Source organism: Durio zibethinus, chromosome 12 (assembly GCF_047325235.1).
Source record: "Durio zibethinus cultivar Kanyao isolate XHJ-2024 chromosome 12, ASM4732523v1, whole genome shotgun sequence".
Lineage (NCBI taxonomy): Eukaryota > Viridiplantae > Streptophyta > Magnoliopsida > Malvales > Malvaceae > Durio > Durio zibethinus.
The window spans coordinates 16,153,273-16,180,870 of record NC_143173.1 but is presented as its reverse complement, the minus strand read 5'-3'; the positions used below and the strand labels follow the sequence as shown (position 1 = coordinate 16,180,870).

At 29.8% G+C, this 27,598-nt stretch overlaps 4 protein-coding genes across 7 annotated transcripts; 3 read left to right on the top strand and 1 right to left on the bottom strand.

Moving 5' to 3' along the window:
- The first annotated feature begins 671 nt into the window (after positions 1-671).
- On the top strand, positions 672-3,175 carry ZR3 (Zim17-type zinc finger protein). The gene is made up of 2 exons (XM_022890403.2): positions 672-825; positions 2,436-3,175. The coding sequence occupies exons 1-2, from the start codon at positions 759-761 to the stop codon at positions 2,933-2,935; spliced, it is 567 nt and encodes a 188-aa protein (XP_022746138.2). The 5' UTR covers positions 672-758; the 3' UTR covers positions 2,936-3,175.
- A 793-nt stretch (positions 3,176-3,968) lies between these two features.
- LOC111296740 (molybdopterin synthase sulfur carrier subunit-like) lies at positions 3,969-5,204 on the top strand. 4 transcript variants are annotated; one of them, XM_022891184.2, is made up of 2 exons: positions 3,969-4,098; positions 4,702-5,204. In XM_022891184.2, exon 2 carries the CDS (start codon positions 4,745-4,747, stop codon positions 5,054-5,056), a length of 312 nt encoding a protein of 103 aa, XP_022746919.1. In that variant the 5' UTR covers positions 3,969-4,098; positions 4,702-4,744; the 3' UTR covers positions 5,057-5,204. The 4 variants fall into 4 exon arrangements, with proteins under 4 accessions (XP_022746919.1, XP_022746918.1, XP_022746920.1 ...); XM_022891183.2 differs by having other exon boundaries at positions 3,971-4,098; positions 4,699-5,204; XM_022891185.2 differs by having other exon boundaries at positions 4,018-4,147.
- An 11,484-nt stretch (positions 5,205-16,688) lies between these two features.
- Positions 16,689-17,806, top strand: LOC111298036 (GCN5-related N-acetyltransferase 8-like). The gene has a single exon (XM_022892731.2). It carries the CDS (start codon positions 16,841-16,843, stop codon positions 17,558-17,560), a length of 720 nt encoding a protein of 239 aa, XP_022748466.2. The 5' UTR covers positions 16,689-16,840; the 3' UTR covers positions 17,561-17,806.
- Positions 17,807-18,322: 516 nt separating this feature from the next.
- LOC111298035 (lysine-specific demethylase ELF6-like) lies at positions 18,323-26,239 on the bottom strand. The gene is made up of 8 exons (XM_022892730.2): positions 26,187-26,239; positions 24,760-26,100; positions 24,366-24,444; positions 24,096-24,163; positions 23,001-23,151; positions 22,036-22,610; positions 21,522-21,719; positions 18,323-21,256 (listed from the first exon to the last, which is right to left on the bottom strand). Exons 2-8 carry the CDS (start codon positions 25,901-25,903, stop codon positions 18,744-18,746), a joined length of 4,728 nt encoding a protein of 1,575 aa, XP_022748465.2. The 5' UTR covers positions 25,904-26,100; positions 26,187-26,239; the 3' UTR covers positions 18,323-18,743.
- Positions 26,240-27,598: the final 1,359 nt, after the last annotated feature.

Below are 27,598 nucleotides of genomic sequence, written 5' to 3'. Positions count from 1 at the left end.
TATATGTTCATAGAATTCATATATTGGTGAATGACAGGGACACCAATTCCTTGCTTTTTTTTTTTTAACCAGAAGAGGTCAATAACAATTAGAGTCCACGCCAGGGAAGCAGGCCATTTCAACATAAAATGGCTGATGCAGATCAAGTTCTTATACATGATAATGTTTGGTAGCTACTGGTAATTTTCTTTGGAGACAATCGTGAATTGTAAAAAATTCATATAATTTCATTTTTCTTCAAATATTTAGATGAAAATGTTGCAAATTTCAATTAAAAATAATCTTATATTAGATTTTGGAAAACTTGTAATCTTCAATGCAATTATATTATTAGCTTTCTTGACAATAAGATCGACGACTTCAATGATCTTATATAATCAAAAGCATTTTAAAGAATTTTTTTATGTCCAAATTAAAAATATTGAATACATGCATGTTAGTGTAATTTTATCATCTTAAAATTTCATATTTTTTAAATAAATTTTCAACAACCAACATAATTATAAGCTAATTTTTTATTGAAATAGTATTAAGTTTATAAATATAAATATAGAAGAAGACTCCATTACATAATCTATAAATATGAAATTGGATCAGCACATTTAAAATTTTATACACGTCAACAGTTAGTGTAGCTTCTCAATCCACGTGGCAGTAAATGCCACGTGGACTTCTGAGGGCAAAAAAAAATTTAATGCCCAATTCAAAATTAGATTCCTCAGGCTCAAACCGGTTCAATTCGTGTCTGTCGGCTAAGGATGTCTCAGTTTCGGCGGGTTCTCTCTCATCTTGCTCGAAATCTTCCTCAAACCTCACTTTTCAAAGGTAAACCTTTTTTTTTCTCTTTCTCTCCGTTAGTTTTTATCTATCTTTGTTTCTATTACTTGGGTTTTCTTCATATGAGTTGAATCTGCGATGTGGAACGTTACGAAATGGGGTTTCTTTGGCTTTGTGTCAGCTTTTTCAATCAATAGAAATATTGGGTTTTTTATTATTTCTGAAAATAAATGTTGGGTTTTTGGTGTCTTGCATTTTTTAACATGTTTTGAAATGAAAGGAAGTGAAATATGTCGAAAATCTTGTACTTGTGCTGTGGATTTTTCTTGGTACTGGTTTCTAAAACAGTATGATGAGAACTGCTGGAAGTATTGTTTTTGCTATCTGATATTTTCTATGGAAAGTGAATTAGATTCCATTATTGTAATGCATGCGGAAATTTGTCGTATTCTACGTAGAGAAGAATTTAGTATTAATTTTTTTTGTTGTATTATCTGTGGGAATCATGTCTTGTAGTGTGATAGAGAAATTGAAGGTTTGAGTGGTTTAATACTGGGAAATTTTGAATATGGGCGTGATTCTAATGAATCTAAGTTGACTTTATGGAAAATAGAAATTTACAGGCAAACATGAAATAGCGAGTTGGTCTTTTACAAGTTTTTACAGGGACTTTCATGAAAGGATCAAGAGTTAAGGACTTAGGTGATAGCTGTACTGTGAAAACGCGGTAGGATCTCAAGTTTTAGCTGTTCAGAGTTTAGGGTTTTGGTCTTCTATGTTAGAATTTTCTTGGTTGTTTTAAGATTGTAATAACTATTTTAGTGAAATGGACTGATGTTTTCTTCAGAGGATGTTTTCTAGTTGAATAAAAGGGTTGGCTTTTCCTAGTTTTGTCTAACCTAGGCATTTAGCAGATTCTTTTGAGGAATGGCAACTGAAAATCGAAAGTGAGTTTATGATTTAGTAGGGGCTAACAAAGGGATGATTGGGATGCAAATTGCTGTGTTTAATCTCTTCCGCTTGCTGAGATTTTAGGTCTTTGTTTTCTTTTGTGATTAGATATGCCAGTAAAGTTAGACACATTGGCTATAACTGCCTCCCTTCCCATTTTCATGCCTCAATGTCCTTTTTCTTCTTCTTGTGTGATTATGCCTACTAGAAAAAAAAAATACTGGGACTGAAATTCGAGATCATGTTTTGAAAACAAAACTTGAAACTTTTCCATATATAGATATATATATATATATATATATATATATATATATACACACATACACACACACATACATACATACTTTGTGTGCAAGCATTAAAGGTCTGTAGGTTTGGAAATTTTGGAATTTTAAGTTTTGGTGTTGGATAGGGCTTTGGACATATGACAGAGCTAATAATAAAAGACAACACTGAGATGCTGGATTTCACTTCAGTAGAGACTGTTTGCTGACTAGCAACTTCACGACTTTCCATTTTGTAATAGTGAATTTAGATTTATAACCAAGGCATAGTTAATCAAGCTTTCAACCGATTGGAAGTTGGCAAAATGATTGATGATTTGATCTCACAAAATCATTGTTTTAATTGTTACATGTGCTTTCATCATGATATCCTTGTACTTCAGTTTGCCTTTCTAGTTCTGTATGTTAACTCTTTGCTGGCAGAACCCCCTTCACAAGCCCTATCTTCTGCAAGTGTATCCTTCAGCAATAGACATGACTTTTATCGAAGATGGCTCCAGACTCAACCAAATCCTTTGGGCCAGGTTAATGAGGATACAGAAAACCATGAGGTGGACAGCTCAAAGTCTGCTTCTCACTTGGCTAATGTTCTATCTCAGACAAACGATTCTGCCGTGAAGCATACTGCTATTTCCAACTTGAAAACATCCTCAAGGCATGATCTTGCCATGATATTTACATGCAGAGTCTGTGAAACAAGATCGGTTAAGACGGTTTGCCGTGAGTCATACGAGAAAGGTGTGGTGGTGGTAAGATGTGGAGGGTGTAACAATTTACATCTGATTGCAGACCGGCTTGGGTGGTTTGGAGAACCAGGAAGCGTAGAGGATTTCTTAGCTGCTCGTGGCGAGGAAGTGACAAAAGGCTCAGCTGACACCCTGAATCTAACTCTTGAAGATTTAGCTGGAAAAGGAGCCATGTAAGGGTAAATATGGAAGTGACAAGATTTCTTGATGTGAACTTTTTCAAAATTTTCTTAATGTTAATCTCGTCCCAAATACTGTCTTTTAGATATAACTACAAATTTACAGATTCACTACTATTCCCGCACCCCCCCCCCCCCCCCCCCCCCAAAATTATAGTTGATCAACAGCACAGATTGTCCACCTGATGAACAGAATTATTTGAACAGAATGAATTGCTTTCCTGCTATTAGCGTACAATAGGCCTTGGTCTCAAATAGGATTTATGAATTATTGATTAATTGATGGATTCTGGAGATGATAGTTAGATATGACAACTCGCGTATTTATATATAACACAAAATATAAAAATTATTGTATTACAATTTATGGTAAAATGTGAAACACTATAGTTTTTTGTTTTTTAAATTGTTTTAATATGTTTTTCTTAGAACTTCAAGTGTATACCAAAATCAAATTTTGATTTTTTTTAAAAAAATAATATAAAATATGAAGGATTTTATTATAAGTTTTGACATCTTATCTCGAGTCCAACTCCTAATCCCAAGTTCTGTGGACAGCATATAGCTGGAATATGAAGGATTTTGCCATAGAATTTTTAGAGAGAAAAAAAAAAAAAAAACCATCGAAAGTGTCATTCCATTTGATGATGATGATTCTATCACAAATTTATAACTACGTGATTCAGCTATGGGAACAGTAATGTCTCAGCTGATGAAGTTTTGTGGGTAAAAGTGCAGAAGCTGCATTACTTAAAACTACAACAATCCTTCAATCTACACCATTCTTGATTAAAAAAAAAAAATCACCCATTTTAAAAGTCGAAAAGCTGATTCAGACTCGGGTGATTTTCAAATAATTTGAACTTGAATACTCAATTCAATTTAAACTCAAACATGGTTATCATCTCTAGTAGATTATATATCTAAAAACAAGATTAATTTGATTAGTTTGACAATTTTTGTATTTATTAGTTATTTTACATTTGATACATGTAAAATATAAAAATAATCATAATTCTATTGAAGGCGACATTTTGACTTTGATTGGCTTTAAAAAATTAAGTGTATAAAATTAAGTGTATAAAGGGAAAATCCTCTTTCTCTCTACCAATCCACTGGCCTTCCTCGTCTGTCTTCTCCTTCGCATCTCTCTCCTTCCAGGTATCAACTTCCGATCTGAATTTGATTCTGTAATTTGGGGTCTTTCCAGGTATCGATTTCCCGATCTGAAATTTTCTCCCAACTGCCAGTAATTTACTCTTTTATATTCTTTAAAATCCAATTGAATTCTTGTTATCATGTAAGTACATGGATCAAATCTGTCTGGGGAGCTGAGATAAGGGCTTAAAGTAAAAACCCAATTCTGCTTTTTGCTTAGCAGAAATAGTTCTTTCACATTCCTGGACAATGAATTCATTATCTAGAATCTGGAAAATGATAAGTTAGGTGTCAGACTGACATTTTTGAAGTTATTTTTGTATAAAATTATCAGCTGAAAATCTGTAGTGTTCATGTGATTTATGTAATTTTGTCTATTTTCAATGAATCCTAATTTGTAATGATATTAATGTTACACTCGAACATTTAATTCAATGATTAATTCATCATTTTTTTGCTCCTTTCCCCAAATAAAAAACAGATAAGGATGCTAGTTCAAAATTGAAATTCTTGAACCTAAGCTAGTGGTTCAAGTTCCTGCAAGCCCTTCTATTGTTCTTTTTGTATAAAAAAATTGATTTCTTTTGATTTTTTTTTTTTTAGCAGTGATAGGTTCAGTTTGTCATAATCCAGTGCTTCTGATATTGACATGATGGAAATGGACACTAAGGCTGACAGTTTGGTTGGCCCAAGTAAAGTCAAAGACGGCTCGTCTGTTCAGATAAAGGTGCTGTTCTTTGCCAAAGCTCGAGACATAACAGGGTTGACTGAATTATCATTGGAGGTTCCGTCAGGTAGTACTACACAGGATTGTCTAAACCAGCTTGTTGCCAAGTTTCCCGACTTGGAAGAGATTCGTGGGTGCATCGTTCTTGCTCTCAACGAGGAGTACACAACTGAGTCAGCTGTTGTTAAGGACAAAGATGAGTTAGCCATCATACCTCCTATAAGCGGTGGGTGAATATATATTTGTTTCATATTTTTTTACAAGAACTGAAAGCATAAAATTACTTCAAATCTGTATAATGTTTAGTGGAGAACTTGAATCTGCAACTTTTTTACAAGTGGTTCATATTAATGGTTCAATTTCAATGCAATTTGTTCGTTTATAGGATGGTGTTCTATGGCAAACAGAATAGTGCTTAGGTTTCTAGGTCAGGGAAATGAAAATGTCACGAGTCAAAATTCAAACTAACTATAAATCAACTTGTAGATCATGACATCCTAATTGAACTCTATATCTTGCATAAAGCAGACATTGAATTCAAATAAGCCTTGCTCAAATACATAAACTTTGTAATAGTCAAACTAGTGGAAGAGTTCATTTGGATAATACCCCAAATTCAAGTTGATGCAAATCTCTGCCATTTGGTGCGTTTCTAATGAACTCCATGTAAAAATGGCTTGATTTTGAATTAGATAAAAGCTCACCCGTTTTGAATTCATTAATTTGAATTGAAGTGGTATGTATATATACGGAGAATTTATATTTAATGTATTATCAGTAATTTAGTATATAAATTTTATAATTTTCAATGAATTAGATGATGCACGTCATTAATAAGTGAATATCAATTATTAAAATAAATATATATAATTTAATTTTTTAAAAATAATTTATTCATTAATGAGTTAAAATAAATATACAAAAATTTAATTTTTTAAAAATAATTTATTCATCAATGAGAGAGTATCATTTATTTATTTTATTAACAAAGATTATCATTCAATTTATTAATAATGTATAAAATTTATATACTAACAGAACATCAAATATAAACTCATATACGAATACATTCAACTTTGTGAATTATGTTTCCTTGCTATGAGGCAGACAATGAAATAAAAATAATCACAATTTCATTAGGATTCTCCCTCTCAATGTTAATTCTGCCACCAGTTTTTCCCTACATTAGATTATGCATTTTCGATAGCTTAATTTCTTAACGAGCTCCAGAACTTTTTTACTTTTTTAAATTAAATTTTTATTCTTTTATTGTATTTAAATAAATTTTTTATTTTTAATTTATATTCAAATAAATATTTTTTTTAAATGAAGTTCCGTGTGTTCGTAAGCCACTTGGATAATTAGTTGTCTTGGTGTATATGATTATTTAATTTTAATTTAAAATATATTTATAAATATTAAAATAATAATATTTTTAATAAAAAAAAATGCTCCCGCTATTCATTATTTCTTTGAAAAAAAAAAAAAAAACTTTAGTCACAAGAACTATTTCTAATATAATAAAATCTGACCCAAATTCGATGCACATGATCATGGCACATTAGCGGATCCTCTAAAGAACCATGGCCCTCTCAAAAATTTTGAATTTTTTTATATATACATTATTTTCATAATAATTTTAAAAAAACTTTTATAAAAAAACTTGTTTAACTCTCTCAAACTTGAATTTATTATGTTGGTATATATTATTTTTTATTTTATATACTTATATTGGATATATAGTTATAAAAGTTATTTGTATCTAAATATTACAAATCTTAATTTCAAAATAAAAAATAATTCTTTAACTTGTGTTTATTTATTATAAATAATTTTTAATTTAAAATAAATAATAAAATTTTCAATACTATTTTTTCACAAACATATAAATTTAAGTTTAATATATATGTAAATATCATAATAATTAAAGCTAAAAATGACAATTCAACTCGTCGTCTTTGACCCAATAGTTTTTTTTTTTTTTTTAAATTGGATTTTGGATTGGGTGAGATAATGTGACAAAAAATCGGGATTGGGTTAGGATCGGATTTTAGGTAAATCCATCCTGACCCAACTCGATATATATAACAAGTTATTTTTTAAAATTATTTATTTAATTTTATATTTATATATTTATATATTTATATTAAAAAATAATATTTTATTAATTTTGAATCGAGTCAAATCGGATACAATTTTATATAATATCGAATCAGGTCGAATTTAAGTATACAAAATTAATAAGATTAGTTTAAATACATTTTAATTTTTCATAATGTAAAAATACCATTGTAAAAATTTAGAAAGTTTTAATTTATTGTATCAAAATCTTTACTTTATTGTTTTAAAATTAATTTATTTAAAAAATATATATTTTTGTGATTTTTTCACTTTAATATTTTAAATATTAAATATGATAAAATAATGTGTTAATATTGTAAAAACTAATAATTTTATTTTTATAAAAAATATTATTAGTGATTTATAATTACAAATCATGAGACCAATTGCTTAATATATTTATTTTGTTAAATATATATATAGTTATATATTAGCATTCTTATAATTGTAAGTTTTATTATTATATGTTTACATCTATTTTTTATTATTAATAAATTTAATATATTTTTAAAAAAATTATTATAAAATATTATTTTGCCTCCCTCAAAATTAAAAGTTAAGATCTCCCATTATCATTACACCTCTTAGCTAGAACCTTACTCGTAAAAATTAAAAGCGAAAGAAAAACTTAAATAAGAGAAAGTGGCCACGTATCATAAACTACTAGAATTATGGTACATCTAGCTCTTGCTCTCTCTTCTCTTTGATTCTTTTTGTTTTTCCCTTTAAGCATCCCAACAAAGAGAAAAGGAACTCTCGAGATAGGCCTAGTTCCATCTCCAACATGTAGAATCTCCCATTTGGAACTTTATCAAGCTTTTTGTAAACTACATTTAACTAATATACTTTATATAAATGATGTTGAAGTTATGGGTCTATATGTCTGAACGCATGTGTGTTATGTTTCTTAACCTATGATTTTAACAAGAATTTATGTTTATTTGGATTTCACCACATCGGAACCACATCGGATTGAACTCACTGGATCACTAATTGAATCCAAATACTAATTTCAATTAAATTCATTCAGTAAAAATTTTTAATTAATTTTTTTTAATTGTAGCTACAATAATTTTTTTCAATCGCAGTTATAGTAATTATTATTATTATTTTTAATCTCACCATCCATCTAAATAGAATTTAAATCTAAATTAGGTTTTTATAATTATGGATGAAATCATTTTTATTAACTAGATGGTGTCATTAATAAGAGAAATAAGTTTAATTTTTTTTTTTTTTTTATGTTTGAGATCTAGAATTTGAATTTTGATCACCAATATAACACCAGCATTGTCATCATTCAACATGTCTACATGGCATGGTAAAAAGGAATTAAAGAAAAAGAAATTAAATTTTCTAACTTTTTTCTTGCCCTGAGGAGCAGCTGATCTAAATGGTGATCAATGCTTTATTTTTTGAAAAGATAAAACTTAACATTAGTGACTAAAATGTTATTTTCTTAAAGTTAAATTATCAAAATAAAAAATATCAAAAAATTAGATGATCAAATGATAATTTACTCTTATTTAAAATTGATTCATTAATTACTTTGTGGTACATATGATATAGAGATGCTAATGGGTTGACTTGAGTTTGGTTAACATCGAATTTATATTTAATATTGATAATTTTTATGTTTATCCAAATTCCATCCAACTTAAAATTTCGAATCTTAAAAGTTTCTCAAGTTAGCTCAAATAAAAAAAATTCAAGCCCACTTATTAAATTTAATTTATATAATAAAACTAAAAATATATAATTAAATAAAGTTAATGGGATTATATTCAACTCACTATATATATAAATTAAAAATAAAAGTTATTTAATAAAATGTATAATTTTTATTTTAATTTTTATATAAATGTGAATTAATTTATATATAAATCACATATATATATAAATAAAATATATATATATATAAAAATTTGAGTTTGGTTGAGCCAAATTCGAATTTTAAAATCTTTTATACAATATTTGGTTTAAAATTTAAACAGATTTAAAAATTATACTCAAGTCCATTTAATAAATTTTATTATTATTTTTAAATGTTTTCAAAATTTGAGCGAGCTTTCAAGTTTAGATAGATAACCCAACCCTTAAATAGATATAGTATAACTTATTAATTAATAATAACATAATTTTTCCTACCAAAATGCATTTTATTATAATGGGGTGTTAATTATATTTTTAAAAAACAAATTTGATAATTGCTTGGTACCTTTTAAATTTCTTACTTTTACACGCATTAACAATTAAAAAAAATACAACAAAGAATGAAGACAACTAATCGTAATCTTCACATTTGTCTCATCTTATCAAAGTGTCTTTTGCATTGAGTTGCAAACGCCATCTGGATTTGGAAAATGTTCTTTATGTGTTTGCCTTGTTTTTTGTTCAAATCAAATTCGCTTTCACCGAAGAGAAATGCAAATGTGTTTTGCTTGATCACGGCAAACCTACAAAGGGCGAGCAAACTTTCTTTACTTCTTGTTGCTTATATGTAAATTGATAATTTATTTATTTATATAGTATTTATTTTATATTAATTACATATAAAATATAAAAATTATTATATTATAATTCATATTAATATGTCAAATATCAAACATATTTTAATTTAATTTATATATAATTTTTATCAAAATTTTAAATCATATTATTTTTATATCATTTTTATAATATGACACTTATTTTGTATACAATTATTAAATCTATATCTACGGCCACAATAGTTGGAAATTTTCTTGGAATTTTTTAATTCTAAATGATAACTAAAGAATCATTTTCGATTGTAAGAATGTTACTTACGAAACCTCCCTCATCTATCTTTTTGTTGGAAAGTCAAAGCCAAATTACACCCGACATTAAAAGATTCAACTTAAAAAAAAAAAAAAAAATTGTTTGAAGGAAAGTTCCTTTGTCATGTAATTAGTCAAATTGTGTTTTTGCTTTCTTCTTCTTCGTTCTTTATTAGTTTGCTATGAGATTAAGGTTCACTATTCAATTTTGTCAAATATATTTTCAATTTCGTTGATTGAAGAAAAAAATAAACGAAATTAAAAATATTTCTTAAAATATTTCATTGATACAAATTTCAAATTTTCATCGGTTTTTTTTTATTTAAAAATAAACAAAATTAAAAATTTAATGATAAAATTTAATGAAAATAAAATATAATAGCCTAACTAAACCTTATTTCATAGCATAATTAACTTTGATCAATCTTAATCTCATCTAAACTTTTTTGGGATTATTTATTGAAAAAGTAAGCAAATTAAAGCTAACCTTTAATAAGGTAATAGTTATCCAAGCTTGAAAAACCCAACTGACATAGTCTTATCTAGCGGTGTAAAGGAGTTAGGTTATTCGTGAATTATTTTTTAATTTGATTCGGTGAGTATTTAAGTTTGATTCATTTATTATTGGAGCTAAATTTGAATTTGAGCTATTCGAAAAATAAAAGTTTGAGTATTTTAATATTTGATTCAAAAAATTTATGAGTTTAATTGAATTTTTAATTTTTAAATATATTTGATATATTTAATATATATATATATAAGCAAATGATGAAAATATTATTTTATGTCTAGTTTATTAATGAACTTAATCTAGCCAATTGAGACAAGCTCAAACTACTCGAATAAATTATGAATTAAATTTAAATATAAAAAATGAAAGTTGATGAAATTTAAGTCGAGTTTTAAGCCTTTAATTCTCAATTGAGCTGAATTTAAACTTGACAATGACTCGACTAAGTACTCTACTCGGTTTGATTATAGCCCTTACCAATTTGAAATAATTCGATTAAGTCCTAAACTAAAAACAAATAAAAATGGTGAAAAGAAAATGTTAATCAATATCAAAGTGATATAAATTAAAGAATTTAATAATTAATTCATTATCTTTTATTGAAAATGGCAACAATAATCTATTAAATGACAAGAAAACATTTTTTAAAATAATATTGCAACTATTTTTTTTACAAGTGAGATCGCAATTTAGAGATAAAAAAAATGGTTACAGATGTTAGTATTTAAATTTTATACTTATTTGATGCACCTCTTAAAGGTAATTACATAAATCAACTGAGTTAAACTCCAAATATATATTATAACTAATTTTAATCAATATCTATAAGTACCTATCAACATAATTTATATATGTTTTTTATTAACATCTCAATTGTTAGCTCAAAGTATAAATAACAATCTAAGAGATGAAGAATTAAAAGTATCTCCAAATTCTTTATTAAAAATAAAATTTCAAATAAATATAAAAAATATATGAAATTAAAGCACAAATAAATAATAATAAAAATAAAAGATGTAGAGATAAAGAAATCAAACATAAAAATTTATAAAAATTCGATTCTTGTTCAAAAACACCATTGTTCTCTCCTTTAGTTATTCTAGCCAAGCACAATCCACCGGTGAAAATTTTTTTACAAATTACAATCCATATCTTTTAAAGTTAAAATAACAATCTCTAACTTTTTATAGGATTTACCCAATCCTCACTATAGAGCTCTTAAGAAGATACCCCACTTATGCTCACTAATTCCTTTTGAATGACAAAGGATTTTGCAAACCGAATGAAACCTCTAATAGGTGGGTGTTTGCTAGGTTTAAATACAAAGAATAACAAATGAAAAAACAAATATAAGTTGGATATAAGAATAAAAAGAATTAAAACTCTAATCTTCTGAATGTTTTTGAACTCTTAAGAAAATGAAGGTAAGACTTTTTGGTGCTCGATCTCTTTCTTTACAAATGTGTTTAAAAGCCCATTTTATAGATGAAATGAGCCTAAAGATGTTGGAGAAGATTTGGAGGAGAAAAGAGACGTTATTTCCTTTAAAAAAAAAAAAAACCAGCAATTTGAGGCTATCAAGGGTGAAGGGATCAATCTAGTCCATCAGAAAATCGATCGAGTCATGCTGATTTTTTATTCGAGAAGATTCTAGATGAATGGTACAGTCAGTTACCTTTAATTAAATCATACTTTACACTTTACTTATTAATTTGATTATATTGTAAGTTATATAATTCTAAATGAAGATTAGTTTAAAGATTTAGAAACTAGATTTAAAGAGATTTCTATCCATATAAAATTCAACATATGATTCAATGTATAATAATAATAATGAATTTTCAAATCTACATCATATATAGTTGTTAGATAACATACATAATGTTTAGTAAAAATTCAAAATCTTTTCTTAAAAATTTTAGATTTTTATTTCGTTTAATCCATTAGAAAGAAATTCAAAAAGCTTTTCCACCATATATAATTCAAATATTGAAGTTTTTAAATCAATAAAAAAAATGAAACAAATTCAAAATGTTGGAAAACTTTGTTCTTACAAAACATTTTTCTCTAGTTAATATAGTTCTCAAAACTAATATTATCAAAATTTTATTAAGTACAAGATGAATAAGTTCATTTAAAAAAAAAATTAAACTTTCATTTAAACTTAAATAAATAATCTTTAAAAATAATTTGATTTGAGAAATACAAAAAATTTAAAAAAAGGTTTACATGCACTTAAGAAACATTTTTCAAATAATGGTTAATCTTAGAACCTTGTATTTTTTAGATAAATATTAAGATCAAACTTTAAAAACATTTTTTCAAGATATTTTTCAAATTAAAAAATCATTTTGAAGACATAATATTTATTTAGTACCAAACATAATATACCTTAATAATCATATACTAAATAAACTCTTTTCAAAATGTAAAACCTTTTTCTAAAATATTTTTCATTTCAAATATCACTTTAAAAAATATATTATTTATTTAATACTTAAAATAATAAAACTTAAGAATATATAATAAATAATTGTTTTTCAAAATTTTAATCAAATTTATTTCACTTTTGTTATTTCAAAATAAGAATAAATTTAAGACTAACACCAACTAATATTGAAATTCAAAATTATCAAAGTTAAGTCTCAACCTGTCAAAAAAATCTCTAATTTAATTCTATTTTTTGTTTTACAAGATTATATTCACCATGAAAATTACATTTCCCTTGCATCATGAAATTTAGCTCATTTTTAACATTTAAAATTTAATTTTTTTTAATACCGAATAAAAGAAAGAAAATGGGTGCTTCTATTTGCACTTTAATTTTTTCTATGCACGCCTGTCCTTTTTTTTTTTTTCAAAATTATCTTTAGGTAAAATTGCTTAATTACTCGTTCTCATTTCAATTTTAAAATTTTCAGATATACATATTAGATAAATTTTATAATTTGTCGGATATGAAAATTCAGTAAATTATAAAATATATCCGATAAAAATCAGGTAAGTTATATTTAGGATTTAGGAAAAATATCAATAGAAGAAAATAAAATCTCATGTCCTTAAAATTTTTCACAACATTGTAAAAAAAAAACACAATTTATAATTATAAGTTCGTTTATAAATTGATAGGAAAAATTATGCATTTAAGTCTTCAATTTTTTTTTAATTTAAACGATTTTAGATAAAAACTTTAAAACCTTATGAAGATGTGAATTTAAAAACTTTTAAAAGTTTCAAAATTTGTGTATTTGAAAACTCTTAAAAAGTTTTTGAATTTGCAAATCCCAAAATTTAAGAGAAATGATTTGAGAAAGAGTAATTAAATAATTTCATTAAAAATGATTTTGAAAAAAAAAAAAAGTGTGAAGAAAAAAATGAATAGCCAAGAAAAACTCCCAGAGAAAGTATATTAGAATTTCTAAATACACCCCTAAAATTACTCTCTACACCCATTACTATTTACACATAAATTCACAATTTAAAAATTAATTTTACTCAGTACAACCTTTGACCACATTTCTAATTTTAATCAACACTCCTCACACCCATTTTCCTAATTCCCTATCCACTTATAATTAATTCAATTAAACCCCACCAACTCTAACATCAAAAATTATCCTAAAATCATAGGTTTTGGAGTTAATCAAGTCACCAAACTTCAACTCAGAAATAAATTACCTTTGATTTTGTTAAATTTTGGTTAAATATTGAATAAATTGAAGTATAGATTGAGATATTGTGTCCAAATTATGAATTCTAAAATTGCAAATTTATAAAGCTTCCAGTTTTGCATTTCCAAAAGCTTATAGAAGTTTTCGGAGATGAAAATCGGAAAGCTTTCTCAAACTTTCGAAAATGTAAATTCAAAAACTTTTAATAAATGTAAATAAAGCTTCTAGAAATACAAATTTGAGAGTTTTTAAAAATTTCTGAAAATATAAATTAAAAAATTAAAAAAAAAACTTTCGGAAATACAAATCTTAAACCTTGAAGACAAAAAAAAGAGAAAAAGTGAACATAGGTTAATAAAGGGTTGAAAGATAATTTACTAAAAGTTTATTAAGTGATTTCAAATAGATGTTTTTTTTTTTTAATAAAAAAAGGAAATTCTAGATGCACCCTAGTTTTGCTTTCCACAGCTCACTTTTGTTTCAAAATTTTTTATAAGTGAAATTATTTAATTTTATTTTTTCATAAATTTTTAAATATTTATATTAGGTAAATTTTATAATTTAATAAAAATAAATTTTCAGAAAGTTATATAATTTTTTAGAAATTTATTTTCGAAATAAAGTTTATAACTTTTTAAATAAAATTACAAAAAGAGGATTTTATTATAAATTTTTATTAATTGATATATAAAAAATTATTATTATTAAAAATATTATAAATTTTAAAATTAATAAAAAAAGTTGATCTTACTATTTTGATCTTAGAGAAAGAATAAAATTTTATAAGACCTAATTAAATATTTCGTCTCTTGATATTACGAGAGATAATGAAAAAATTATCAAATTTGATTAACATCTAAAAATTAAAATTTTTAAAAGTTGTACTAGTAATATTATTGATATTACACAAATTTATCAAAATCTAATATGTTAACTAGAGAAATTTATCAAGTAGATGGAGAGACTTCTCAAAAGAGTTTAGTTTAGCTAGAATTATTATAACATTGTAATAATCAGTACTAAGAAAAAATATTTATTAAAAAAATAATGAATTTTAAATTTATAAATGATTGTATTTATTATTTTATCCTAACTTCATAAAATTTTATTCTTTCTTTAATGTCAAAATAGTAAAATTAATTTTAAACTTTATGATTTTTTCTAATAATAAAATTTTTAATTAAACCATCTAATAATTTTTTTTTAAAAACTCTTTTTTGTAATTTTTCTTAAAGTTTTAATCTCTTGTCCTTAATAAATCAATTTCCCAAAAGTTATATAACTTTTCAAAAATCTATTTCCAAGTTATATAATTTTTCAAAATTTTATTTCCTATAAGTTGTAAATTTTACAAGACATGGATATTCGAAAACTTGTAAGAAAAAATAATTAAATAATTTCACTTACAAAAATTTTTTTTTTTTAAAAGTAAGATGTAAAGAGTAAAACTAGGGCATATTTAGAAGCACCCATAAAAAAATAAATGTAAAGAGCATTTATTACAATGTATTTAGAAGCACCCAAAATATATAGGGTGGTTTTAAATACACCATCATTTTTTTCAAAATTTTTTTAAGAGAAATTATTTAATTATCTTTTTTAATTCAATTTTAAAGTTCTCGGATATACATTTTAGCTAAGTTATATTACATATCCAAAAAGTTTTAAAAACTTATATTTAGATTTAACAAAATCAATTAAAAAAATATCTTACGAAAAATTTTAAGTTTTCGAATACACAATTTCAAAAACTCTTAAGGGTTTTTGATTTTGCAAATCTGAAAACTTAAAAGTAAAAGGAATGTTAAGAGAAAATAAAAAAGGTAATTATTTGATTTTATTTTCAAATAAGTTTGAAAAAAAATACGAAAAGTAAAAAATAAGATTCGAATAAAATTACTCAAATATATAAAAGGGACTATATGCACCAAAAAATATGTTTTATATACCCCATAAATTTTCTTCCAAAAATACCTTAATAACAAATATCAATTTTAACTTTTAGTAAATGATAAAAATACTAATATCTTATACAACCCATACCTGTTTCTTCTTCTTCTTTCTCTTTTTTTCTTTTTTTTTTTTCTTTTTTCATCCCTATTTATAATATACTGAACTTTAAATCTGTAAAACTAAAACAAAATTTTTGAAACTTTTGTTAAATTTTGCAAATCGTATAAGAATAGATTTAAAAATGAGAAATAACAACAGAAGAGAAGAGCTAGACAAGATAATGAAAACTCATCCAGTCGAATCTGAATTTTTTATATTTTTAGAGATTTATTTTTGAAACTACAATATAAATCTTGAATATATATTTTTGAGAAGTCTCAGATATAAAGCTTTTCGAAAATGAATATCCAAAAATGCTTTAAGTTTCTCAAAATTTTATTTTTAAAAATCTTAAAAATTTTTGGATATCCATTTTTGATATGTTCAATTTTATCAAAATTTTACTATAAATCTTAACCTATATTCACATTAATTTTTAACCACGATTGCATCAAGATCAATTGAAAATAAGGTATAAATCTTATTTTTAATTACTTAAAAACTAAATAAATATAAGTGATTTGGATTTAATTTGATAAATTTAAGATTTTTTTTATTGAAAAGTGAAAAGGTGTTAGTGTATCTAATAAAAATAAAAAATTAAGTTTAAAATTTATAATGTATTTAAAAATTGAGTGTACAAAATAATAAATGAGATATAAATAGAATTATCCTATATATATAAAGGAATGCCCCACATTTGAGACAATTACCCTTCCATTTCCACACAAATTACAACTCCACCCCAAAAACCCCGTCTATAAAATTCTTCTCTTCTCCCACTTTTCTCCATCCTCCGCTTCCAACACTCAAGAAAATTTCCCAACTTTCATTGACCTTTCGGTCTCCAACACCTTCAAGCCGAATGGCCGCCGCAGCTCCACCACCACCACCTTCCGCCGCCCCAGAACCTTCCATGGCACCACCTGAAACCACCCCATTAGGCCACCCTTTGTTCACCAGGATCCGCCTAGCCACCCATTTAGACATCCCTTTCATACACAAACTGATCCACCAAATGGCCATCTTTGAACGCCTAACTCACCTCTTCACCGCCACAGAATCATCCCTCGCTCTCACCCTTTTCGACTCCCCTCCTTTCCGTTCCTTCACAATGTTCATCCTTGAACTTTCCTCTTCCCCCATTCCTCCCCTCCCTTCCCCTTCCCCTTCCCCTTCCCCTTCTTTTACCCCCATAGAAAAAACTTTTAACTTCGACATCCCCATAAACGACCCCGAAAAAGATGCCTTCTCGGTTCATTATGGAAACGATCAGGTTATAATCGGTGGGTTCGTTTTGTTTTTTCCAAACTACTCCACGTTTTTAGGGAAACCAGGGTTTTATGTCGAGGATTTGTTTGTCAGGGAATGCTATAGGAGGAAAGGGTTTGGGAAGTTGTTGCTCTCGGCGGTGGCGAAACAAGCGGTGAATATGGGGTATGGGAGAGTGGAATGGGTGGTTTTGGATTGGAATGTTAATGCCATCAACTTTTATGAACAAATGGGTGCCAAGGTTTTGCCTGAATGGAGGATTTGTAGGCTGACTGGTGATGCTCTTCAAGCTTATGAACATGCCGATCTTTAGCTTTTCTTATGTGAGGTTTTTAATAAAGAAATGAAGGGGTTTCCTGGTTTTTAGTTGTATTACCAGTTGGCCAAAAACTGAAACTTCAGAAGTTTCAAGTTTTTGGTTTTTTTTTTTAGTTATATTCCTTGTTTAAAGATTCTAACTTTTAGTTTCAGAAGTTCTGATAGCAAATTTCTATGTTGTTGTGGTTTGTTTTACTGTAGTTTTTTGCTATCAAAATAGTGTTTAGAGTCATTTTCTGAATTTTTGCAATTCTTGATTGGAGGAACTTATTGGTAGCCATACAATCCAATCCAAGAACTTCTCAGAACTTGTAGTTTTGTTTTCAGTTGCTGAATGCTTTGTTTAAAATAAAAATGAATTTAACCCACCCCAGAATGCAGGTTCACCATAAAAGAATCATTTGTTCATGATATGAGGACCATCCAAGGTTGCAGAACTACACATGTTATAGCACCAGCATAAAAAATGGAGGATCAAAACTTTCATCCTATTTCAAAATCTGATTCGCTTTGAAAACCATAGCCTTAAAGGGCATATCTCAGTATCTGTCCGCATAGAAATGATCATCTTGAAGTATCCCTGTGGATAAATGTTGAAAAAATTTTCGAACACTTTGACTTTGTTTCGATGCGGTAAGTACTATTTTTTGTCAAGGCTACAAGAGTTTCTTTTCATTTTCTTTTGTTGTTAATCTGTTCACGTCTATGAAAAAATTTCTCTCTTACCAGGAATAGATGTTAATCTGTCTACCCCACGTGAATGAAATAATTTCTCTTTTACCTAAACAAGAATTGTCGTAGTTCACTGCTAGAATAACACAGGAAAGTGAAAAAGAAAAACTAGAAAATCTACAAGCAGACCTTCCACCAATGAGGAAAGAAGAGACTTCACTTGTGAAAGTGGGAGATTGAGCTCCTGCCAATAATTCCTGTTAGGGGATCAGTGATTCTATCCGAAAGGGATTGCCATAGAACAATCCACAAAGCAAAAGCTGAGAGGGGTTTTTCCACTATAACTGCATTCAAATGATTGGAGAATGCCCACCTACACAAGGATCAGTCTAGCCCTAAACTATACCTAATCAGAAATCAGAATCTCTGAGTTTGTACATGATTCTGTAGACCTCTTTTGTCCCCAGAGTGCATTACAGATGGAACCTAACTATAATGACAAACTTTCAGGCTGAAGAGTCCATATAATGCCCTGTTTTTCGTCTATGCCGACTAAAATCTGACACAAACCTGAAAGAAAGGCCGCAGCCTTCGACCTTGCACTGATATGGGCGTTCTCCGGTGTGCACCCGAATATGCTCAGTCCTAGCCCATGCCCACTTGAAAGACATGGAACAACCTTTCCATGGGCACTTGAGGGGCCTATCATCCTCGTGGACTCGTTGATGAAGAATTGCATATTTGTGGGAGCGGAACTTCTTTTCACAGCCCTCATATGGGCACCGATTGCGTTTGTGCAACCTCAACTCTTCCTTTGTCTCAAAGCTCATATGGCAGCCTTCCAGGTCACATCTATGAGAGCCCCTTTTAATTATTTTCTTACTCTGGGTATGAATTGAAGGTCTCCTCGTCTCTTTTGTTGGCAGCTCCTCCTGGGATGTTTTGTCGACATTAACACCGCTAGTTGCATCTTTCCGAGCCCTTGGCCTCAATCCTTCACATGGACTTCTAATAAAGCCATTGCCACCAACTTTTTCAGGTATTTCCTCCTGTTCTCTCTTCCTCTTTCTTCCATTCATGGCACTTGATCTACAATTTGCCACAGCAGACTCAAGATTTCTATTCTCTACCTCCCCACCATCATTCACATTCACAGTAGCATGACCCTCTATTCGAGTTCTCGAGTACTTTTGGATTGAGATAGTAGACTGATTTATAGGTGTAACACAGCAAGAAACAGATTCTTCCTGATTTTTTTCATTTATAATCAGGTAATTTTCATGGCTGTCATCATCTGCAGTTGCATCAGCACACAACTTCTTTTGAGAACTGCTCTCCCTTTGAACCTCGGAGCAAGCTTCCATCACAATGCGAGTAGGCTGCTTTTCTTTGATTGGCAAATTGGAACAACTTATAACCTCATCGCCAGTGGTTCCCTTTGTAGCTTGAATTTCTTGCAACACTTCAACATCTAAGGTCACATCAGGACGCTGGTCGTTGGCACAAGGATTCTTGGAAATTACAGAAAATTCTTCCACTGCGAGACTAGTAGGCTGATCAATTCCCACTGGCATAATAGAACTGGAGTGAAGTCCTTCCTTGCCAGCATTAATCTGGATTTCCTGCTTCTGTACTTTATTCTTGGAAACTGTACCATCACATGAATCTGCTGCAGCACAGGGCTCCTTTGGAACTTCAGATCTATTTCCCATTGAGGCGGTACCAGGCCCCTTTGTCAGGGTGGGAGAACTCAAAAAAGGCTCAACCTGACTTCCACCTCTAGTGACGGTTTCCGGCTGCATTTCATTTCCCAAAGATACACCAGCGGAGAAATACCCTGAACCCAAATTAGGTTTATTGATTAGTTTATTATCACATAAAATACCCTCATTATTTCTGGAGGTAGCTTCAGTTTCTTGCTGCACCTCAACATCAGACGTCATACAAGAAAAAACCCCTCCGTTCATGCAAAATTTCTCAACAGTTATGTCCGCCAATCCTGGATCAAATCTTCCAGCAGATGGTTGAGCAGAATGTGAACTTGCTGACTTAGCAAGATTTATCAAATCATACCTGGCAGCCAGTTCCTCACCCTGTCCTTCAGAAACTGAATTGCAAACATCACTAACTGCGGCAGTATTTTCCACAAATCTTTCATCAGCTGCGACAACACAACATTTAGAACACTTGTCAGCTGGAGAAATCTCATTATTCTTACTGCTTCTCTCCATCAGCTTGATCTCACATTGCTTTTGAGAACTAGCACATGCTGTCAAACTACAAGTTTCATCATCCAGCTCTGATTCCTCCAAAATTTTGCTCAGATCTTTTTGTACAACTCCAACAACTGAAGTAGTCTCGATCTCAAGCTGTGTCTGAATTGAACTAGTAAATAAAGATGAAAATAATCGAGCAGACTCACTTCTGGCATTTATCTTGGATTGATTTCCACCATGTTCATCAAAAAGTTGACTTGAAGCAGCAGAATCTTCTCTTGGCAGGTCATCCTTCAACAGTTTAAGGCCCCCACCTGCTCCAGTAGAATAATCTGGTTTTCTTTTTTTCCTTCTTGAATACTGAATAATTTTCCGCTCATTTTTAGTGATGTTGCCATCTTGCTTTTCAACCAATATTTCATCCACTTTCATTTCAACACTTTCACATGCTTTAGAGGGTGATAGGTGTTTCGACTTACCTTTTGAACGAGATTTTCTCGACTTCCATTTGATGTTAAATAACTCTGACCTAACATATTTATCAGAGAAAAGTCCACTCAATGGCAGTGCATGCTGAACTTGCTTAAATGGAGAGTTCTTTCTGACCTTGACACAGTATCGCAAGTTAGCACCAAGTTTTGAGGTCCAGTCTTCTCCAATTTCATCATGTTCATCATCGATTGCAAAATTGATCAAGTTTAGATCCTCCTGGGATGCAGCACCTAGTGGAACATCATTGTAATTGAAAGGAATACCAATGTCCTCTGCAACAGGTATTGCATGTGCCTTTATTTTCTGATAATCTACAGAGATTACAGGAAAGAAGATGTAAAGAACAAAGAGGATTAAACAGAATGACGAAATGCTCTATTACTCATGGAAAACACATACTGAATGGTTGAATATCAGATAGCAGCAAGTACTGAAATGGATATTGATTAACTGTGACAAAACATGCGATAACTTTTACAATATTTAAAACAATTCAACAAAATATAGAATGTACTTGCTGATCTACTAATTTGATGTATAGAATAATGGGGCAGACAGATCTAAAGCCAATCTCACCTGAATGGCAAATTACCAAAATTTTTGCTCCACCTTTGGAGTGCAAAAGCTCCTCAACTTGAACAGCATGCTCCAGGCAGAAAATCCGAGGCCTCAGATATTTATTAGAAGTGTCCCATCCTTCGGAAAACTTGGTTATTGATGGTAATGGTGCATCCTTGGAGGGAGGAGATAAATCAGCAACATGATTGACATTGTCTGCAGAACAAAGCACTAGTTTTACTTATCACTTGACATGCCCAAAAAGGTGGTGAAGCAAATTATTGAAAAGCGTTCTGATAAATATCTATTATATGTTACTTATAAAAGCGTTATGATAAATCAGAACATGACTACAACAATAACTGGTATCATCATTCTCTAATATGTTCCAGGTTTATGGAAACAGATATTTAAGTTATACAAAAATAATCCTACTATGTATGTGACAATTAGAGTGAAGAAGAATATGAAGTCTAGAGGGAACTGATGAAAAATATGAGAAACAAAAAATTAGTAAAAAGGGCTCCAATACCTGAAACTGAGCCCTGAACACGGCAATCAAGATCAGGACAAAAAATGGAATTCTTAGGTTCCAAGACTGTTGGACCTTGAACCAAAAGATGATCTGCAGGTAGAAATTCCATTGTTGCTCCCTCAGATGGTTGTACCACACACATAAATGGATAACCCAGAATTCCACAAGCCACACAAGCCAATGTTCCCGAATCAACTTGAAAATCACATGTCAAATCATCATCATTCAAATATAAATAGTTCAGATTTTCCATGTACAGGCTCATCTCATCTAAGAGATTGTTTTGATTAGACTTGTTTTCACAATGAATATCAGAAACATTTTCTTGCAGTATTGTAGAAACAGTGGCAGTTCCACTGGGCAACTCAGAATCTTTGCTCATATAAGGTAGTAAATCTGGGTCCCATATTATTGCACAATAAGTTGATCCTCTTTTAAGAAGAAGAGATAACAATTTATTTTCACTTAACAAATCTTCTATAAAAGCCTTCTTTACTAACACCTCTCTTTCTTCCTTCAGGCGATCTCTCAGACGAGAACTGCGAGCACCAGGTAGCAAGGATCTTGGCACCCTGGAATCAATGCAAATTAAGTGAAACAAACTTGAAAAACAACAAGACAGCTCAATAGATATTATTATAACCAAAATTTAGAAAAATAATGCAAAACACTACAAAGATTTATGCCAAATTCTATGTTCACTAGAACCACCACTAATTATAAGGGAACTAAGTTTGATGAAATTCACAAAGAGACGGCATAATTGATGAGTAATTTAGGATTAAATGCAGTTCATTAAACCGTTTGAACAAAAAAGTGCCCAAAAATTGGTTACAGTTTGTTCTAAAAACTAAAAAACGCAGTTAGTATAATGATAGTATAAATCTTCATGGTGCAGTTTCGGAACTAACAGGTATAGCATAACTTCAGTTAGTAGTTTGCTTAAATAAATACAATCTGACCTTGACACAAAAGACACAGTCAAAAGGTATAGCAGCTGCTGATGAGAAAGCATTGGAAGATAGTTCATAGCAGCTCTACGAACTGCAGCTTCTTTAGCTATTTGAAGCCACTGTGGAGTTCCAAAGTTTGCAGCTTCCCCACAATTAAAACCTGCTTAGCAAAAAAAAAAAAAAAAGACCATGAGAATTAAAAAGAGAGGACAAAGTCCACAGTAAATTCCTACCTATAGTTTACGGAATGAGATGAACAAATAAAACAATAGACTCCCAGCATAATTGTCAGAGCAGAATAAAGACTTCAGTAACAGTTTGTGTCTGAGAAAATATTGGGATGCAGATTCATAATGACCAGCCAAATGCCCCTCCTCATTGTCGTAGTGTTTGTAATACAAATAAATACTGTTAACTTCTGGTTAGTCCTAATTCCAGTTCCAGGTTAACATCACATAAATTTTAAGGATCTTTGCAAATAAGACGTCCGCCTTCAGAACTCATTTTAAATACCTTTAAAAATACTTGTTAATGAGATCATCTTCAGCAAGGCCTTGCTCACTAATGATAACTAGATAGAATAATACCCCCCACAACCCAGATCAAAGCACTTTGTCAATGAAGTCCTCCTTCATCCCCTCGTCCCCCCCACCCCCCCCCCCCCAAGGAAGAAAATTTAAGAGAAAAAGTAAAGAAAACTATTATTCTCATAATTACCATAGTCATTAATTTACAAAACAGCAAGAAGAAGTGAAACTCATCAATCCCTTACTAAGCCCCAAAATTTTTTAAGTGTAAGTATGTTTCGTTAAGTCATGCCTATCATTTTCAGCTCATTTATGCGTTTTAAACCTCACTATCCAGTTTTACAAGACCATGGTAGGCTAAAATGTGTGCCTATCCTGAAAGAAAATTAAAATTTCCTTTTTCTTGAATAAATTATGCCACTAAAGAACTCACACAGTCACTTAATTTTTGCACAATTTCTATTTGGTAGTTCTAATAGTCAATAAAACATATATGTGCATGCATCAAATCCCCAGTCAGGAGGTTGACAACCAAAACGGTTCTCATAAAGGTTAAAATCAGCTATAAAGCAATTACCGTGGCTGAATCCTACATGGTAGGCTCTCGGAAAAGTCACAACAAATTCACCAGGATTCTGTAGTAACCTAAAGAAATAACAGAATAAACATGAGTAGAACTTCAAAACATTCAGAAGAAAACACCAAATGGCAGACCCTGTTGTACAAAGCAAACCTCAAAAGTTTTCCAAGAATGGAATGTTAACATTCTCACATCTGTGAATTTCAAAACCATTAGGGGATGTGGGAGACCAAGGATAAAATTTTCAAAAGAATATGATCAACTCACCTACAACAAGGAATGCCAGATGCGACAATCAACTCAGGTGATAGAAGCGTTGTCTTCTCACCCAGTAATGACAGAGCAGCTGTCAATAAAGGAAACTGAAACTAAATTACAAGAAAGATATAAAGGTTGCCACAATCCACTAAGTTCTGATAGGTGTCAAATATTTTACTTCAAGGAGTTAAGTCTAAACATACTAAGAAATTAGCAAAATTCACAGTATTTAACATATGCTACAATTGGTAAGCAATAAAACTGAAGCAATTTCAGATTATAAAGTTCAATAAAACATCTACTATAACCCCTAAACCATGAAATAAAATCATGCAATCTGTTCCTAAACCCAACCCCAGATAATGCTCAATGACTTAATATGAAATGAGCAAAATTCACATACCTAAGTGGTCAATATTACCACCATATGCCTCAGTGCGGATAACTTCCTCAAAAGCAAATACATAATCTCCAGGAACAGCATACCAAGTTTTTGAAGAGCCGGTATGAAGAAAATTCATGCTGTGAAGTTCGTGATCTTCAACATGCCATGCAAACCAGCTAAACAACATGCCAATATAAACCATGGGAGAAGTAACACCAGGAATATCATCAGGCATAAATCGTGTAAGTGAGCCAGCTGATCGAGCAATCACTTGAAGGTTCCAAGGACTATTTGAAAGCTTCCAACCTGCAGTACCTTCCATATCATTACTAGCATTTCCACTCTTTCTTTTAGAATGAGAATTTTCATCTGATGCCATGGTTGACAATGTAGTAGATGACTTTGGTGTTTCTAAACATGTGTCAGAATCACTTTTAATAGAAGTATCTTTAATCTCATCAATATGTGAATTCTTTACAGTATCCATCTCATCTTTCTTGCAATCAGAGTTTTCCCTCCTGTATGACATCCTCTTCCTCCTCCTCCTATGGAAATACCGAAATTGACCCTCTGGCTCCCCAAAACCTGATCCAGGAACATCATTAGCATATTCCACATATATAGGTTTCTCTGAAGCCGCCTTCCAAAACAACGCCTCGATATGCAAGGGCAATACCTCCTTATGCACACCCAATAAACTCTTTGCAAAAGTCTTCGACTTGGATTCAAACTGCTCTAATGTATAAATCTGCCCACTTTGCCACACTTGCTTCTGAACACCACATTGTTGACTACTAACCATCCCTTTAATTCTCCTCCCACTCTGTCCCAACTCCTGATGTCGAGTTGTAAACACTGCCCTTCCTTCCACCTCATCACCACCACTAACCCCACAACTTGAAACAGAACCAACATTCATTGACACGTCCATATCACTTCCTAACTCTGGACACTTGGATAACGACCTATTCAAGTTGTTAACAACATACTTTTTTGACGGTTTTGGCACTGGTGGGATTATCTTACATATACCATAAGCACTAGCTTCTTTCTCAATCTTTGATATATATGCAATGGGGTCAGCAAACTCAGTATCTGTTGGCCTAAATTCAGGAGCCAATGGCAACCCTTTAAGCCATTTTGGTATTTCCACATTTCCCATTTACAACAACGATTCAAAACAAGAAGACCAACATAAACCAATCAAAACATTAACCTTTATCATACATTGTTCATGGAAGTTTCAAAGTACAGCATAAAAAATAACAAAAACCCAATTCTCTCAAACACTAGATTCAATGTTTCTGACAAGTTTTCCAACATGGGTTTTTCTTGTTTCTTTGTTTTCTTCAATTGAAACTACATAAAATTGCAAAATTTAAGGTAAAAAATTGAAACTTTTTGAGTGAAAATTCTATCAAAGAAATTGGAAAAAAAAAAAAAACCTGGAACCGCTTGAAGCCGCTTGAAACTTTTGACATTACTCTTCACAAGCGGCAAATAGTTGAGAAAGAGAACGCTAGGTTTTGATCAACTCACCTTGTGCAAGTTAGCAGGGGAGTGTGGAAATAGACTAACGTGCACAACAGGTTGATGCAAATTGTGTGACGTACGATGTTTGGTGCTTTGGTGAGGTCAGATTGGGTGTATTATATTAGACCACTTGCATGAAAAGATGTACAGAAAATTTGATGGGACGGGACATCTAGGGTTTATATCTCCTAAAAGGTATAAATGAATTTACGAGACCTCCAAATTAAATTATATTTATATGTGTATATATATATATATCGTATAAACCATGTTTATATTTTAATTTCACAAAAATAACTGCATATGTTTTTCAGTTCTCACATTTAGCAACTACGGTTCCGTTTGATTTGTTCATTATTTTTTGGGTTATTTTCTTTTATTGGTTCATTATCTTGGGTCAAGGATACAATTACAATTAATTAAATATACAAAAACAAAATTGTTCAATAAGCATACTTTTCTATTTTTGATGAGCCAAGAAGAGCCGTTCTCATAGAATCGGGAATGGCTATTTCAGGTTCTTAAGGAATCAGATCTTTCCATGGAATGAAATGGTTATATTTTTACTATAAATTGAACCAAATGGCGGAATAACCATCTCACCATCATTGTCGCATAATAATAATTCAGATATAATTTGATTTGATTTAATTTTTTTAATAATATATAATTATAAAAATTTATAAAATTTAATTTGAATTAAATTTTCACAAGATTTTAATTAAATTTTATCAATCTAATTTGATATGATTCATAGATTTTAAAATTTATTATATATATATATTGTTTTAATATATTTAAATAATTTTATATATAATAATTATTTATATTTTATAAAAATTTAAAACATATATAAAAATTAATAAAAATATATTATTCAATTTGATTCAAATTTTTTTATTTTTTATTTTTTAATTTAAAATTTAATTCGAATTTAATATATATGTTTAATATCTAAATTCAATATGAATTAAAAAAATTAATTTAAATTAAATCAAACACTCTAATTTTAAATTAATTTTTTATTTGAAATTACCGAATGTTTGGACAATTTGCGTTGTAAATTTGATTGAAAACGTACAAATCACATTGCAGGATTGATTGGGGAGAACTTCTTTGATCTGAGATCCAAGAGTCTCAGCAACAACAATGATATTGCCAAACTTCCGAGAGAAAGCCCGGTAGAAAGTCCGCTCAAGCAGAGTAGGGGTGGATTCATATGGTATAATGGGATGTTTATGGACATTTCATATTTCAAAAATAAGAATTTAAAAAACTATATTGAACACTTTCAAAATTATTTTATGAACATTTTTTCTGTGTT

Coding starts and splice junctions, on each gene's coding strand:
- ZR3 (XM_022890403.2), top strand. CDS start 759: ATGTCTCAGTTTCGGCGGGTTCTCTCTCATCTTGCTCGAAATCTTCCT. Junction 826..2,435: donor TCAAACCTCACTTTTCAAAG/GTAAACCTTTTT, acceptor CTTTGCTGGCAG/AACCCCCTTCACAAGCCCTA.
- LOC111296740 (XM_022891184.2), top strand. CDS start 4,745: ATGATGGAAATGGACACTAAGGCTGACAGTTTGGTTGGCCCAAGTAAA.
- LOC111298036 (XM_022892731.2), top strand. CDS start 16,841: ATGGCCGCCGCAGCTCCACCACCACCACCTTCCGCCGCCCCAGAACCT.
- LOC111298035 (XM_022892730.2), bottom strand. CDS start 25,903: ATGGGAAATGTGGAAATACCAAAATGGCTTAAAGGGTTGCCATTGGCT. Junction 24,445..24,759: donor TGGTAATATTGACCACTTAG/GTATGTGAATTT, acceptor CTTTATTGACAG/CTGCTCTGTCATTACTGGGT. Junction 23,152..24,095: donor CCATGTAGGATTCAGCCACG/GTAATTGCTTTA, acceptor TTTGCTAAGCAG/GTTTTAATTGTGGGGAAGCT.